The sequence below is a fragment of the Sycon ciliatum genome, chromosome 3 (assembly GCF_964019385.1).
Source record: "Sycon ciliatum chromosome 3, ocSycCili1.1, whole genome shotgun sequence".
Lineage (NCBI taxonomy): Eukaryota > Metazoa > Porifera > Calcarea > Leucosolenida > Sycettidae > Sycon > Sycon ciliatum.
In genome coordinates this window covers 6,008,037-6,022,720 of record NC_088645.1, presented here as the reverse complement: position 1 = coordinate 6,022,720, position 14,684 = coordinate 6,008,037, and the positions used below count along the sequence as shown (strand labels likewise).

At 47.8% G+C, this 14,684-nt stretch overlaps 1 protein-coding gene and 1 non-coding gene across 2 annotated transcripts in view; one reads left to right on the top strand and one right to left on the bottom strand.

The window, feature by feature from the left end:
* LOC135811261 (RAS guanyl-releasing protein 2-like) overlaps positions 1 to 11,944 on the top strand; it is a 27,216-nt gene extending 15,272 nt beyond the window's left edge. The window contains exons 8-16 of the mRNA XM_065324471.1: positions 65 to 251; positions 2,087 to 2,170; positions 2,712 to 2,810; positions 3,422 to 3,537; positions 4,082 to 4,223; positions 5,794 to 5,830; positions 8,288 to 8,440; positions 9,489 to 9,598; positions 10,709 to 11,944. Of these exons, the coding sequence (XP_065180543.1) occupies positions 65 to 251; positions 2,087 to 2,170; positions 2,712 to 2,810; positions 3,422 to 3,537; positions 4,082 to 4,223; positions 5,794 to 5,830; positions 8,288 to 8,440; positions 9,489 to 9,598; positions 10,709 to 10,879 (1,099 nt within the window). The 3' untranslated portion in view covers positions 10,880 to 11,944. The remainder of the gene's footprint in view (positions 1 to 64; positions 252 to 2,086; positions 2,171 to 2,711; positions 2,811 to 3,421; positions 3,538 to 4,081; positions 4,224 to 5,793; positions 5,831 to 8,287; positions 8,441 to 9,488; positions 9,599 to 10,708) is intronic.
* Positions 8,916 to 9,014, bottom strand: Trnay-gua (transfer RNA tyrosine (anticodon GUA)). Its single transcript has 2 exons — positions 8,978 to 9,014; positions 8,916 to 8,951 (listed from the first exon to the last, which is right to left on the bottom strand). It is a non-coding gene; the product is annotated as a tRNA-Tyr (tRNA).
* Positions 11,945 to 14,684: the final 2,740 nt, after the last annotated feature.

Genomic DNA, 14,684 nt, shown 5'->3' with positions numbered 1-14,684 from the left:
CTAGATAAGATGCATGCCATGACCTTTTCTCCCTTTGTGTTTCGTGTTTACAACCATCTATTTAAGGCATTGTGCTGAAGGATCTTGTCGCCGTCGACTCTGCCATGCCAAACAAAGTGGGCGAAGAACCGGACCGCTCGTTTAACTTTGCCAAGCTTCAGCACTTTGGTCTGTTACTGGACAGTCTACACCGCTGGCAGTCTATTCCACCCAACATTGAAGTTGATGAGGAACTGCTCAAGGTGTTGCAGGTATGAGAACTAGGTACTGAGTATGCCGAGATTGATCATGATTTGCTGTGTGTGTGTGTGTGTGTGCACGCGCGCGTGCACATGTGAAGTTTCTTTGTTTGTAGCAGCAGCTGTTGGTTTAGAGCTTGAAGCTACATCAAACAATTTCTCGGTGTCACGGTGGAGCGTTCTAACTTCTAAGCCATGTTTGAATGCCGTACATGTTCGAACAAAGCTTTGTGATAGCTGCGAGGGTTCTAGTGAGAACAGCCTTGCACTAAAATAATTAATAGGTCAACTTGCTTGCACGTGGGTGTCAGCATTTACGATGGAGCGGAGTCACGACAGATGTCAATCTACATAATGTACATAATTATGTACATCATCAAGTTGTCACCCTTGGTATTCACAAGCAGTTCATACACGACACTTTCCTGTAAAAGTCGACGGACTCGGTTCACAAAGCGCCTAGAGGTATGACGCCAGTACACGCAGCCTGCCTACCTACCTTGCACCATACTGCCTCAGGTGGTCGTGCGATGAAAGAGGACACGATCGGTGAGCTTGTCATCAAACTGGATTAGATTTGCAACGGCCGCAAGCAAGGCAATCACTCAAGCGAAGGACACAGGAAGGAGAGAAAGGAAGCATGTGTAACTAGAGAGTCGTGACCACCTGTTCCCTATTCATACATCTACACTCGTGACCGTCTACCACCCATCATCATACCTCCACTCTACGATCCCTATTCACTCCTCCACTCTACGATCCCTATTCACTCCTCCACCCTACCAACTTTATTCACTCATCCACTCTACCATCTGTCGTCACACATGCGCCAGTAGATTGTTGGGTACGGAATGCAGGAGTGGCTGGCAAGTCACCCTGCACGCTCATGCACCAATGGAGTATAGGATATAGGATACTGGGGTGGCTGGCTGGTCGCCCAGCCCTGCAGCACACTCATATGCAGCAAGGCAGCTTATCTACATCCGAGCATCAGAGCACGCCAGTCCCAAACACACAGTACTATCTGGACTAGAATCTGCACAGAGCTAAGAATGTGGATGCTGGCAAGCCATTGCTAAGCTGCTGAACGGAGCCCTGGATGGGCAGGACATAATCTAGGTTATTACTCTTCCATTCTACACGTGTGGACTCGGATGGACTAACTGGTGGCGCCGGTTAGTGGACATGAGTTAGAGCATAACTTGTAGTTCCTTGGTCCTGTTTACTTTTCTATAATTCTACATGTATATGTACATGTTGTTAGTGTAAGTGTTTGGTTACCTTGTATAGATACAGCGTATAGAGCTACGTTAAGTGCTCTGCTGTAGCAAACAATCCGCATATACAAACAACAAGACGACGATGAGCAGTTAGTCGTAAGGCTCGTAACTCAGAGTTTCACGTTGAGCCGTAGCAATCCTCCAGATCCTCATCCTTAGGGTGGTATGCAGCGTGGCGTTGTGGCGTTCTGCTTGAACGATGCGCACATCTGCTTGTCAGTGAATGTGTCACTGGCGTATGTTGATTGTGTGTTCATGGACAGCCGGCAGACTCATTGGGAATGTTTGTATACTATTTGTTTGCATAAGTATTTCAGGAGGGGAGTCAGCTGAGCACAGTCGAAAGTTTCAGTTCGACTTGTTTGATCCTGTACCATCTTTAAATATCGGCCCAACACATGCCAGCTTGTGTTTGTGTGTGTGTGTGTGTGTGTGTGTGTGTGTGTGTGTGCACGCGTGTGTGCACGCGTGTGTGTTTGTGCATGTGTGTGTGTGTTTGTGTGTGTGTGCATGTGTGTGTGTGCACGTTCGTGTGTGTGTATATACATGGTGTGTTGGTATCTGCAGTTGTCCTTCCAGCCTCATTATACCGAGAAAGACCTGTATGAGTTGTCGCTGGACCGGGAGCCCAAGACAAGCAAAGAAGCTAAGGTAACACAAAGAATCACAATGTTGCACTGTCCTTCCTTTCAGCTGGAATGCTTTGTGCTCTCGTCTTCTGCATACATATCTAGTCGGTGTGTCCAAGCTAAGTTGGTAACTACCTTCAAAAGTGCTCCATACCACGAGGGCACAGCTAAAGGACACGAGCGTGCAGCGTAACAAGGCAATGATTTTCATTGTTGCTCTGGATTTTTATGGCTAATGTTTTCGTCCAATCTCATACAATAAGTTGTTGTCCCCAGAGTGGGCAAACACAATGAGACTCTGAGCAACAACAAAACATATAGACATGTTCCAGTGCAAACCTGTAGCTAGTCAGTCTGGTTGTTCTGTATCAAACTGATATAATCTGATGAAATCTATCCTTGCCGATTTCTTGTTGCTCTGTTAATTGAACTGTCTGTCTGTCTGTCTGTCTGTCTGTCTGTCTGTCTGTCTGGCTGTCTGTCTGTCTGTCTGTCTGTCTGTCTGTCTGTCTGTCTGTCTGTCTGTCTGCCTCTCCCCTCTCCCTCTGTCACCTCTTTTTCAGGAGCCACAGAATGTGATTCCATTTCAAGTGTGGACGCAGAGTAGCAGCGTACAAGTGGACAGATCCACCATGGATGCATACATTGAGGCTATGGTGGATGTGAGTGAACTCTGAGCATGCACAGAACATATTGTGATACACATGAAATGTGTGCATGATGCAGCTGAACACTGGACTTTCACGATCAACATCAGTTGGATCCATATCGGAGTGTGTGGAGTCCTGCTTGCATAATAGATATTTACATACACTACGCATGGTCGTTTCTCGGACTGTTTCTAACTAACTTACTTGTGCTAGACTAGTTCCTGAGATTTGTGCATACTTCTCTTGCAGTAATTGAGGTCCTCACGGTGGTACAGAGTACAGCTCTAGACATTGCGGTAGCTGGGGTGGCGTGGAACGCCCCACTGTAGAGACTTCAATTGCTGCTGAGGACAATGCTGTCCATGCTCTGCTGTTTCCTTCACTGGGAATGTTGTTGCTGTTGTCATTGCCATTGTCGTTGTTCGCTTACTTCTGCTGCTGCTGCTGCTGCTGCCGCGCTGCTGCTTCTGGTATTCTTGTTTTTGTCTTCATTGTCATCTTCGTTGCCGCTGCTGTTGTCGCCCTTGTCATATTTTTGTTTGAATTCTTTATTCTCACGATGGCACCATCGCCAATAAGTTGTCGTTGCTGTTCTTGTAATGTTATCATTGTTTCAATTGCAGTCTGTATTCAAACGTTATGACATCGACAAGAGTGGGTCCATATCGATGGAGGAGTTTGAGTCGATTCGCTCAAACTTTGTCTTCCTGGAGAATTTCCAAACCCTGGATGCTAACCAGTAAGCCATGTCATGAGTCCGTTTGTTATTGTAGCGTTGCCTGTGCATGTGTAATCTGTGTGCAATGGCGGCATGTGTGCTATTCTTTCTGTAAATGTATGTCATCAATGGCGCCAAACTGGTTGAAGCTCAAAGTAGAGCTGCTGCTAGTCTAGTGGTGTATCATCATGATGCATGATGATGATTGTTAGTGTCAGCCTCTCCATGTCACAGTCAGTGCATGGTTGTATTCAATAAATGTATTGTATTCATCGCAGCACTAGTAGCAGTCTGTACTGTGCGTACTTTAACTCTCCATCCCTTTATGGAGGTCTGGATCTAGTATAAGGATACTTGCTGACTTGTAGATCTACTGTTATGGCCGCTGCAAGCCAAAAACAATGAGATCTGCTGTATGGTGTCTTACATGTTTGGCTGTGTCTGTCTGTCTGTCTGTCTGTCTGTTTGGCTGTCTATCTGTCTGTCTGTCTGTCTGTCTGTCTGTCTGTCTGTCTGTCTGTCTGTCTGTCTGTCTGTCTGTATTTGCATGCGTGTTTGTGTACAGGGACGGTGTGCTGAGTCGGGAGGAAATGCTGGCGTACTTCAAGAAGGTTAACTTCATGCGTGCGCTGCGCGAGAGCTTTGTTCATGACTTTGTGGAGACGACGTTCTTCTCACCTGCTTACTGTGCTCATTGCAAAGGTCTGGTAAGTCATCGGTCTTAAGGACTACCAATGGTGGGCATGTGACAAGGACTAACATTGATGGTCATATTGATAACGATGATGATTGAACTCGGGTGTTGAGGTGCCAATAAATGTAAAAAAGAAAGGGACACATGGATAAGGCAGGAGTGGTCATAATAATGTGGGCACAGGGGTTTAATGGCACAGGGGTTTAAATGGTACAGGGGGTTTAGTATCGGCTGCTTTTAAGATGGTTCCCGGCAGCTGCTGTGCAGGCTGCTTGGTATCCATACACAGGCGCCTGCGGCGGTGCCCTTCAAAGGGGGGGGGGGGGGGGTTCCGGGGGCCCCTGGAAATTTTTCAAAAAATGAAGCAAAATCCTGCATTTTTGAGCGGAAAAAGGGGGGGGGAGGTTCCGGGCACCCAGGAACCCATACGGGGCACGCGCCTGTGTATGGATACACAGTAGGTACAACACTATGTGCTTGACAACATTGGTGCAGTTTAATTACCTGGTTCCTGGTTCCTGGGCATGTCATGAACCCGTCGGCTGAGCCACCCGGGCAAGGCCACATCCCTTGCTTCTCACTATAGCTACTAGTGTTTCTCTTATCAGGCAGTTCTGCTGCTGCCGTGCCGGGTCTTCTTATCTGCATGTACTTAAGTGTTTCTCCTTCAGCGTGTTGCGTCCTGTTGTGCGTCGTGTTGTGATGATACCCTGGCTCAGCTGTGTGGGTGCGTGCATTGCAGATAGTGCTGTGTGGGTGCGTGCATTGCAGATAGTGCTGTGTGGGTGCGTGCATTGCAGATAGTGCTGTGTGGGTGCGTGCATTGCAGATAGTGCTGTGTGGGTGCGTGCATTGCAGATAGTGCTGTGTGGGTGCGTGCATTGCAGATAGTGCTGTGTGGGTGCGTGCATTGCAGATAGTGCTGTGTGGGTGCGTGCATTGCAGATAGTGCTGTGTGGGTGCGTGCATTGCAGATAGTGCTGTGTGGGTGCGTGCATTGCAGATAGTGCTGTGTGGGTACGTGCATTGCAGATAGTGCTGTGTGGGTGCGTGCATTGCAGATAGTGCTGTGTGGGTGCGTGCATTGCAGATAGTGCTGTGTGGGTGCGTGCATTGCAGATAGTGCTGTGTGGGTGCGTGCATTGCAGATAGTGGTTCATTTGTTGGGTCTGTTTCCATCGGCTTGCCTGCTTGAAGGTGTATTGTTGTACCTGCCACCTGTATTGATTTCAAGATCCGTATACATTCTATTCGTAGAACACCCTAGTTTGGGGATGTGGTGGTGAGGTTGTCGGCCACTGTTCGTTCAAAAGCCAATTGAGTCAATCTCCAAGGTCTTCTGAACATCTCTTGCCTCTCCACTGAGGAGGCCCACGTGACCAGGTCTTAGCAACAGTTGTATTTGTGCGTGTGCGTGTGTGTGTGTTTGTGTGTGTGTGTGCCCGTGTGTGTGTGTGTGTGTGTGTGTGTGTGTGCCCTGTGCGTGTGTGTGTGCTCTGTGCGTGCGTGCGTGCGTGCGTGTGTGTGTGTGTGTGTGTGTGTGTGTGTGTGTGTGTGTGCCTGCACTCCTGTGTACTATGCAGCTCTGGGGTCTGGTGAAACAAGGTCTGAGATGCAAGAGTAAGCCTTTGTTTGGGTGTGTGCAGTTGATGTGTGACTTGCCAAGTGGAATGTTCCAAAAGGGCTTGGAAGTGCTACGTCACGGCCAGCCCTGAATCATCCCGAGTCATGACGACGCTGGGTTTTGATTGTCATGGACAACGCATATAATTATTATCACCTTGTTCATTGCGTAAATTGTCGAATGTATTTTGTGTGTTGTATATGTGTTTGGTGGAATAGGTATTGAGTAAGTACCAGGTGGTAGCTCAATGGTTTCATTGTTTAAAAAATATTTCCAGATACTACAAGATACTATTTCTAAAGAAGTTGTACTGTAAAACCGGAAAGTTTAACGACCGAAACGTTTTTAAAAACGTTTTTGTCATTTTGGCATGATAACGTGCAGAAAGTTCAACAATGGCTACCTGGCCACCCATCTGTATGCACATCTTTACACAGACATCTCAAACCGACCGCGCGAAAACGTTTTTTCAAATAACGAAAAAATTGGTCGTTGAAACGTTAGACTTTGTGACTCGCTAGACTTTCCGGTTTTACAGGATCTGGCGGGGAAAGGTTGTGCTACTTTACCGTACAGTCAACTTCGCTTATAACGACACTCGGCGGGGCATCAGAAAAGTGTCGTTATTCGCGAAGTGTCGTTATACCCGAAGTCTCATTATATGTATTACAATAGACCATTTGACAAAATAAAGTAGGGGGGCGTAAGGGGGCAAGGCATGGTCTATAGGGGGGCCCCATCGTGCATGAGATCGCGCGTGGACCGACCGTGCACACTGCACAGTGCAAGTACAGCGTGTACGTGCGTGGTGTACTGCACGGAGATTTCGTGTGCTTGTTGGTGCCGGTGGCCGTGGGTACGGTGTTTCTTGTTTTCGTTTTGAAATGGTTTGGTTGTAGTTCAGTCGGTAGTTTTCCTTCGCCTCACGATGCCATCGCACGACCACTGCTCTGTGTTTGGCTGCTCAAATCGCCGATCAGATCAACGAGATCTGTCTTTTCATAAGTATCCCAAAGATCCCGACCTAAGGGCGAGATGGGTGCAGGCATGTAAGCGCGAAGAGGGAGCGCATTTCACGATCTCATCCAGCACTGTTGTTTGCAGTGAACATTTCAGGGAAAAAGACTTCCATCCAGATCTACCCGGGCTGCCTGCATTAGCTTCTGGGAAGCCGCATCGTCGTTTGAAGCAGGAAAGCATCCCCAGTGTTTTCTCCTTTCGGCGACCACCAGCCGAGAGACCCTCTCCTGCGGATCGTCGAAGTGCTCCACTTGTTCGTCATTCTTTACTAAAGAGGCTCGATGTCGAGCCAAAAGCCAAGAAGCCGCGGCGAGGAGAAAGTGAGAGTGAGTTTGAGTATCGTGTCGGAGGCTGCCAAAACTGAAATCCAAAATCTAAGCACCAGTAACACAGCAAACACATGAGAGCAGAGCCCACCATCTCCACCAGCAACACAGCCCTCACACAAACAGCAAAATCCAGCACAGCACTATCATTTTTGGCGTCATCTGTGAACACAAGTCGCAAGCTGTACTTGGTAGACTTTTTCTGGGTTGCCCAGCACTTGGCTTCGATAAAAATCTCGGCCTCCACACAGCACACACTAACATCGTGAATGTATCCACCAAAATACAGCTCGTGTCCCCGATCTAGCGGCTTCCTGATGATGAGTACATGGCTCTCACTGGTGCGAACTTGCTTTCCAGTAAGCAGCAAAGGCGACAAGATCGTGGACGCTGTTACACGAGGAAGTTTCGATCTGTCTTGGGTCCAGCCAGAGTCAGGAAATACTGGTGCTGGAGTGCGCGTGGCGACGGGAGCTGCATCACGGGTCGACCGCTTGCTTCTTGGTGCTTCGGGATTGGATTTGTAGAATAACGCCCTGGATGTAGAACAAATGTCACGCGCAGTTCGTGAGTGAGTGTAGGTAAAAAAAATCAGTCGACGAAGCCCCGTATGAACGACCTCGTAAGTAGCACCGCTTTCCGTCCTGTCAACAAACCACCCTGCTTTCGTAGATAATCTCTCAGCTGCTTTATAGTCCAAGAAGGCTGAGGAACCTCTTCTACCAGCTCTCCGACACTACTCGTACCGACTCTGCCGTCCTCACCCTCCATGACCGTGTGACTCGACTGTGCACCAGCTCTGTCTACTCGAAAAAAACAAAACCAGCAAGAAAGTGTGTACTTTGTCTGCTTGACCCAGCGCTGCTGCATGCACGCTGCTGCAGCGCTGGGTCACCTGACGCCCCCCTACGCGTACGCTTGCCCCCTTTCGGCCCCCCTACTATTATTTGCGCAAATGGTCTATTGGATGGGACTTAGCTCTGGGCATGGAAATTCTGTCGTTATTCGCGAATTGTCGTTATATCCGCAGTCGTTATTAGCGAAGTTGACTGTACATGTATATGAATGGCTGTACGCTCTTCACGCTGTTTTGTTCTCTAACCATAGGTTGTTGCATCAACTGCCACCGACACTGTCAAGATCGTATAGTGATCGACTGTCATCGCTTTGACACGGGCACACTCACCAAGAAACCGCAGGGTGCAGGTAGTGGTGGTGCTAGCGGCAATGGGGCGGTTGCTACTGGCAACAACCATACAGGTGAGCATTTTTAATTTATTCTCTATAATGTCACGTGATTGTTGCTATGGTTACAGCAGAGGTACTGTTGCAAAAGAAGAGGTCGACTAAAGTGTGCACTACTATGGAAATCATATCCATTCTTTTGCAACATTCCATTGTTGCAAAAGACGGATCCACGAGCGGTATTCGAACCCAGCACCTCTTTCCGGGACGGTGCCCTGCCCAATCAGGCTACCGGGGGATCACACACACGCACGCACGCACGCACACACACACGTGGCTCTTTCTTGGTATGGATTCTACGTTCTAAAATGTCACATAATCGTTGCTTTGGTTACAGTAGCGGTACTGTGGCAAAAGAACGTCGACTGAAGTGCGTGCTCCTGTCAAAATTGTATCTCTCATGATGCATTCACTAAGTTGATATGGAGCATGGCAGGCGGTTGTATTATCGGAAATGTTACAGTACTGGGTGAAGAAAAATTAGAAAAAATCCTTCGAGCCGGATTTGAACCAGCGACCTAAAGATGACTGCGCACCTCAGTGATGCGCACACTACAGTCTTCCGCTCTACCAACTGAGCTATCGAAGGGGCATGTATATCAGCTCAATTGAGGATGCTATGAACTGATACAGAGTCACACCATTGCTTTGCTAGCTTGGTGGATATTTACACGGCACGCATTGGTTTGAGTTCTGACTGGACACTTCAGGTTTATTTCTGGGAGAGTGGTCTGAGCAAGATCAAATTTGAGCCCTAGTGGTGTGAGCAAGATCAAATTTGAGCCCTAGTGGTCTGAGCAAGATCAAGGTTGAGCCCTAGTGGTCTGAGCAAGATCAAGGTTGAGCCCTGCTTTGCATACTTGCATACTTGCATACTTGCATACTTGCATACTTGGTATTCAGTTCAGGTACAGACAGTACTACTAAATGTACAGACTTGCTCATTCTAAACACATCTCTCTATCTGTTTCCGTGTGTGCATGTGTGTGTGCGTGCGCGCGTGTGTGTGTGTGTGTGTGTGTATGCATGTCCGTGTGTGTACGTGCTGTACATCCTGTGCTAGGCACCAAGCGCCATCCTCAGCTGACGACGCGACGCAGTACCATCCAGTTAGTAAGTGATCTCCAGCAGGGCTTGACATCCGGCAAGATCACGCAGGATGAAGTCACAACGGTGAGTCTTCATTGATTAGACCATTGGCAGCCACAGTGTCATTGTCATTGTCTCCGTCATCGTCACTTTCACCATGGTTGCTGTTACTACCACTTCTGTACTGTAGCTGCCACCGTAGCCAACATAGTTGTTACTGCTTCAAATATTTGTTCTCAAGATGGCCTGTGGCCAATGGCAGAGATAATTACAGTAAGATTTATATCACATGCGGAGGCTTTGGAATGCTGGATGAAGGAAATTGTTGTCACCGGCCATGTTGTTTGTTCTGCTGGTATTCTCGCTGATTGTACCCAACGTCTTGTTCCTACCCAACCATGCACTGGAGAAAGAGAACTGGAAGAAGAGATGTGCAGCTAGTCTGGAAATGTCAAGTTGTCATGGCACAAACCTCCGTGGAGGGGGGGGGGGGGGGGGGGGTACGTGGGCATTGCCGCTGAGCAATACCTGGTCATGCACCACCTTCTACAGTCTACCTTCTGTATCCGCTATCACACCGTATCCAGTGAGCTGATCACAAGCATCATGGTGCATGAGAATAGAAACATTAGTTTTGGGGATACGGTCCAGGGGCGTCGAATACGGTATGGTCACTACGGTATTGATCGTGCCACTTATTGCCCCCAGGTACCATCCCGTGAATCTATAAAACACACTAATCTGGGCTCTAAACTTCCAAACTTTTTGGCTCAACAACCCCTTCCCCACGAGCGAATTGTACTTCAGATGGCTGACCGTACCACACCAAAATACCTTCCGACGCCCCCTGATACCATTATGTCAGTGGCGTAGAGAACTGCATGTTCTTACATTGGTCTCTGCTGCGAATCTCTCGTAACCTCAATGGCATGGCATTGTGAGCATATCAGTCTTTGCGTACTGGCGACGGAATTTGCCAAGGTCTTTTTTAGGACCCGGCCGTCACCCTGAGCCTTCACCCTAAGGCTATCACCAGCCCAACAATACTGTGCAGACCAACACGTATTGATCTTTGTTTGGTCTGGAGACCTTTGAATTCAGATGGTGAGCCAATGTTATCATGGATAAAATAAGGAAGAACAAAGAGACTTTGGTAATTTTGTTTTGTATTTTGTTCTGTGTGTTTTGTTGCAGAGAGTGCATGACCTAATGATGGAGAATGAGCATCTTCAAAAGAAAGTTCATGAGCTGCAGCGACGTCTTGACCAGCGAGAGAGTCAGATGAGCTTGGTGCGTCAACGCACTATAGCGTTTGTACTGGAACATCTCGACAATCTCAATGCAAGTCGAGAATCCAGTCTGTGAGTGAACAGGGTAGTGTTGGTGGTACCCGATGTTGCTACGCATATGCTTGTGAGTGTCTCGGTACCTATGCTGCTTCTTCTGGCAGCAATAGTTTGTCCGACATACAGGCGTGTGTGTTTGTGTGTGTGTGTGTGTGTGTGTGTGTGTGTGTGTGTGTGTGTGTGTGTGTGTGTGTGTGTGTGTGTGTGTGTACATGTGTCAGGACAGGCAGTGTGTGTGTACATGCATGTCATGCGAGAATGAAGCTGGGTGGTGTATGGTGTTGAATGGCTTGTACACATCGGATACACCTTGTGTGCAAGTGCTATTTGCGAGTGCCGTGTGCGAGTGCCGTGTGCGGGTGTGGTGTGCGAGTGCTGTGTGGGGAGTGTGGTGTACGAGTGCTATTTGCGAGTGTCTTATTACGAGGGCGTGTGCGAGTGCTGTGTGCAGACAAGATAACTGCTTGAGTAATGGGTGTCGTTTGTATGCTTTCCTTTAGCATGTCTACCCCTTTAGCATGCCTGCCCCTTTATCATGTCTGCCCCTTTATGTACATACTGATATAGGACAGTATGCTGTCTTTCTCTCCATCAGAAGTTTCATAACCCTTTATTTTTGCACTATGTTCACATTGATTTACTCCCAGCCTTCTGTGTGCTGTGCGTGTACGACTCTGCACACACGGCGTATGCACTGCAGACAGATATTTCCCTTTGCTTCGGCAGCAAACTTGAGAGAACTGCAATGTCTGGCCAGAATGTATTTTAGGGCTATGCAGCTTCTGGCACACGTATGCCAGCAGACTATCATTCGCTTCAGATCATTCCAAACACTGCTGTGTCTAAGCAGTGTGTCATTGCATGATCTACGCATTTGTTTATTCTTTAGCCCTGTTTTCTGTACGGACTTTCTCTCCGCCATTTCCTTCTATTTTCCATGGCTGTACCCGCTATGATTATCCCTCCGTAAACATAATAATTATCGGTACTGAATTTCCTTCTCTTCTCCCTACTACCATGTTCTCAGTGAGAGCTTGAGGTAAAAATGGATTGTATTTCAGACTGCATTGCAGACTGCATTGCAGACAGTGCCATGCTGTGAGTAAACTCAGGGACTGTTCTGTACTTATACATGATGCATCTTTGCTGGTGGTTCAGCCCCCCCCCCCCCCCCCCCCCCCAAGTGGTCCAGTGCATGCAGCCACTAGGCTAATGCGTGCGGGGGTAGAGGAAGTGCAAGTGCATTTGGAGCACTGACCCGCTCCCCTTTGCTGTCTGTGAACTACTGTTATCAGCTGAGAATGGTGATGGCTGATGTCCTCCACATCCACCATGATTATTCAAGGTTATGTGCAAACCTCCACCATGATTACCAAGGTTACGTGCAAACCTCCAGCATGATTACCAAGGTTACGTGCATGCCTACATGTAGGTCCTTGCTGTACTCTAGCCGCATTGAGATCCATTTATCTGGATGAGAGAAGTTGCTTCTAACTTCCCTGATAGCATTGTACATCTTTCACTTGTTCGACAATCTAATATTCCAGGTTCTAGCCTCGCTAGGGTGGAGGTAGCTTTTTGCTTCCATGACTGGCAAGGAGAACTGTCAAGTGTTAGTAGTGTGTGCAATGCATGGGCACAGACACTTCAACCAGTTTATGTTTGGCTCCTGAGTTCTACATGATTGTACAATAAATTTATGTATGACCCTTTATGGGTGAAACATTCGCGCCATCACTCAGTGATCGATGGTGCATGGTGCATCTTCAGGCTTCATGGGAGCATGAGTTATGATTACCGGTACACATGGCACATGTACATGTTACCATGTGTACCGGTACCAGTAGTACTACTACTAGTGTAGGACCTTCACAGGGACAAGCCCGCAATGTACAAGGGCATGGATGGGTGAGAAAGCGGTCCCAGTTCACACCTTGCCCGGTGCAAACAGGGTGAGAGAAGCAAGCAAACCATGGGTATATAAGCAAACTAGCTGTAAGGAGGTAGGGTGGGGTTGGTTGGGATTATCCAGCTTTTTAGCTTCAGTTCACGTCACTCCAGGCCAGAAAGTTTCAAAGACGAAATGAAGAAGAAGCTGTATCACAAGCTTGTCTTTTATTGCAGAGTTAGACCCTTTCTTTTGCCATTTGCTGTGTCTGGAGGGTTTGTCTAATGGCTGCCATATATCACGTTTAATGCATGGAGAAGAAGCTTGATGAGTGGACACGGTGACACCACATGCTGTTTTCAAGTCCTGTTGTTGAGGCTCCGTGATTATAGGTATCTTCCTTGTACTTCCACGTTTGATCAAGGTTCTTCTAATGGCCGCCACAATAGAGAGCTGTCTCTGACCCAGGAGGCAGCTTGCTCAAATGAGAGACGAAATTGTTGCTTTCAATCTCCGGTCTCTGCCTTCTAAGTTCTATTGTTTTTTTATTACGTACAAACCAAGAGATGTTTCTGTAATGGCTGATGCTCGAGTACATGGTACTGGTGCGGACTTGGTCTGAAAATCACACAAAAAGGTTCAAACTCCTGGAATAGAAGAGCACTGAACGATGATGCCAGGAGATGTTTCAATGTCCATGGAACAAAGCGCTGATGCTACAGAGGCGATTGTTACACCACCATCGTTGTAGGTTAGTCTTCAATACTTCATACTCATACTCATAGTTAGCCAGCTGCCTTGTGATGAAGTGGTGAGTGCCCGTTGGTGGGTGGGGAGGAATGTATTGCAGTTGTTGTTGTAGATACATGTACATGTGGACGACAGACTGCTGCTGTATGCTGAAATACCTTTTGGTAGAAAGTTCCTGGGTGAATAGTCCCTGGTCTAGTGTGTATGCACGGGTGCGTGGTCGACTAGCACTATTTCCATTGCAGGGGTAACGTGATGGCATCGTACTAAACGCATACCCATGGGAACGACCAATCAGAGTCTTCGAACCCAGTGGCTCACTGAAATAAGCATGACCTTGCTGGACAATACACTAGAACTTGGTGGATGATGCAGCATTGCTGACAGACAACCAGCATGCAGTATTCGATACTTGTCCCGGGATGTTTTGGTATGTTTTGTAATGGTCAAGTAAGAGGAGGATTGGTTGACTTGTCCACCATACATGTATGCCTTGTACACTTATACCTCGGCTATCCGGACCCTGCAGTTTAATACGGGCATTTAGGTCTACCGGGCACCCTTTGGGCGAGTCTCAGTGGAAATATTACTACTCCTTTGTCACTTTTCGTGGAAATAGTGACGCCATGTGCCATAATTATGTATGGCCTTTCCCAATCAAAATGTATGCGATTCGGAGTTACGGACATTTCAACGTTACGGGCAGTGGCCGGTTCCGGACCGCCCGGATGAACAAGGTACATGTATGACAGAGAGTACATGGCTATGGATCTGCTGATTTCAATGCCTTTACTGTAGAGTAACATCTGGCAAATGTTAGAGTAGTGTCTGCCAATACACTCATACCTCGTTTATCCGAGCGGTCCGGGACAGGCCACTGCCCGTAACTTCGAAATGTCCGTAACTCCGAATCACATACATGTACATTTCGATGGGGACAGGCTATAGATATGGCATATGACGTCACTATTTCCACGAAAAGTGACAAGAGTAGTAATATTTCCACTAAAACTCGCCCAAAGGGTGCCCAGTGGACCAAAGTGCCCATAACTTCCGGGTCCGGAACCGAGGTACATCACTTGCGTGTGCAGGCTAGTCTCTGTGACGATCATGGTGGGGTGCCTGGATCAAGCAAAGCACACAACCTTTGCTCATTTCTAGCCACATCGACGTGTACATGTGCACA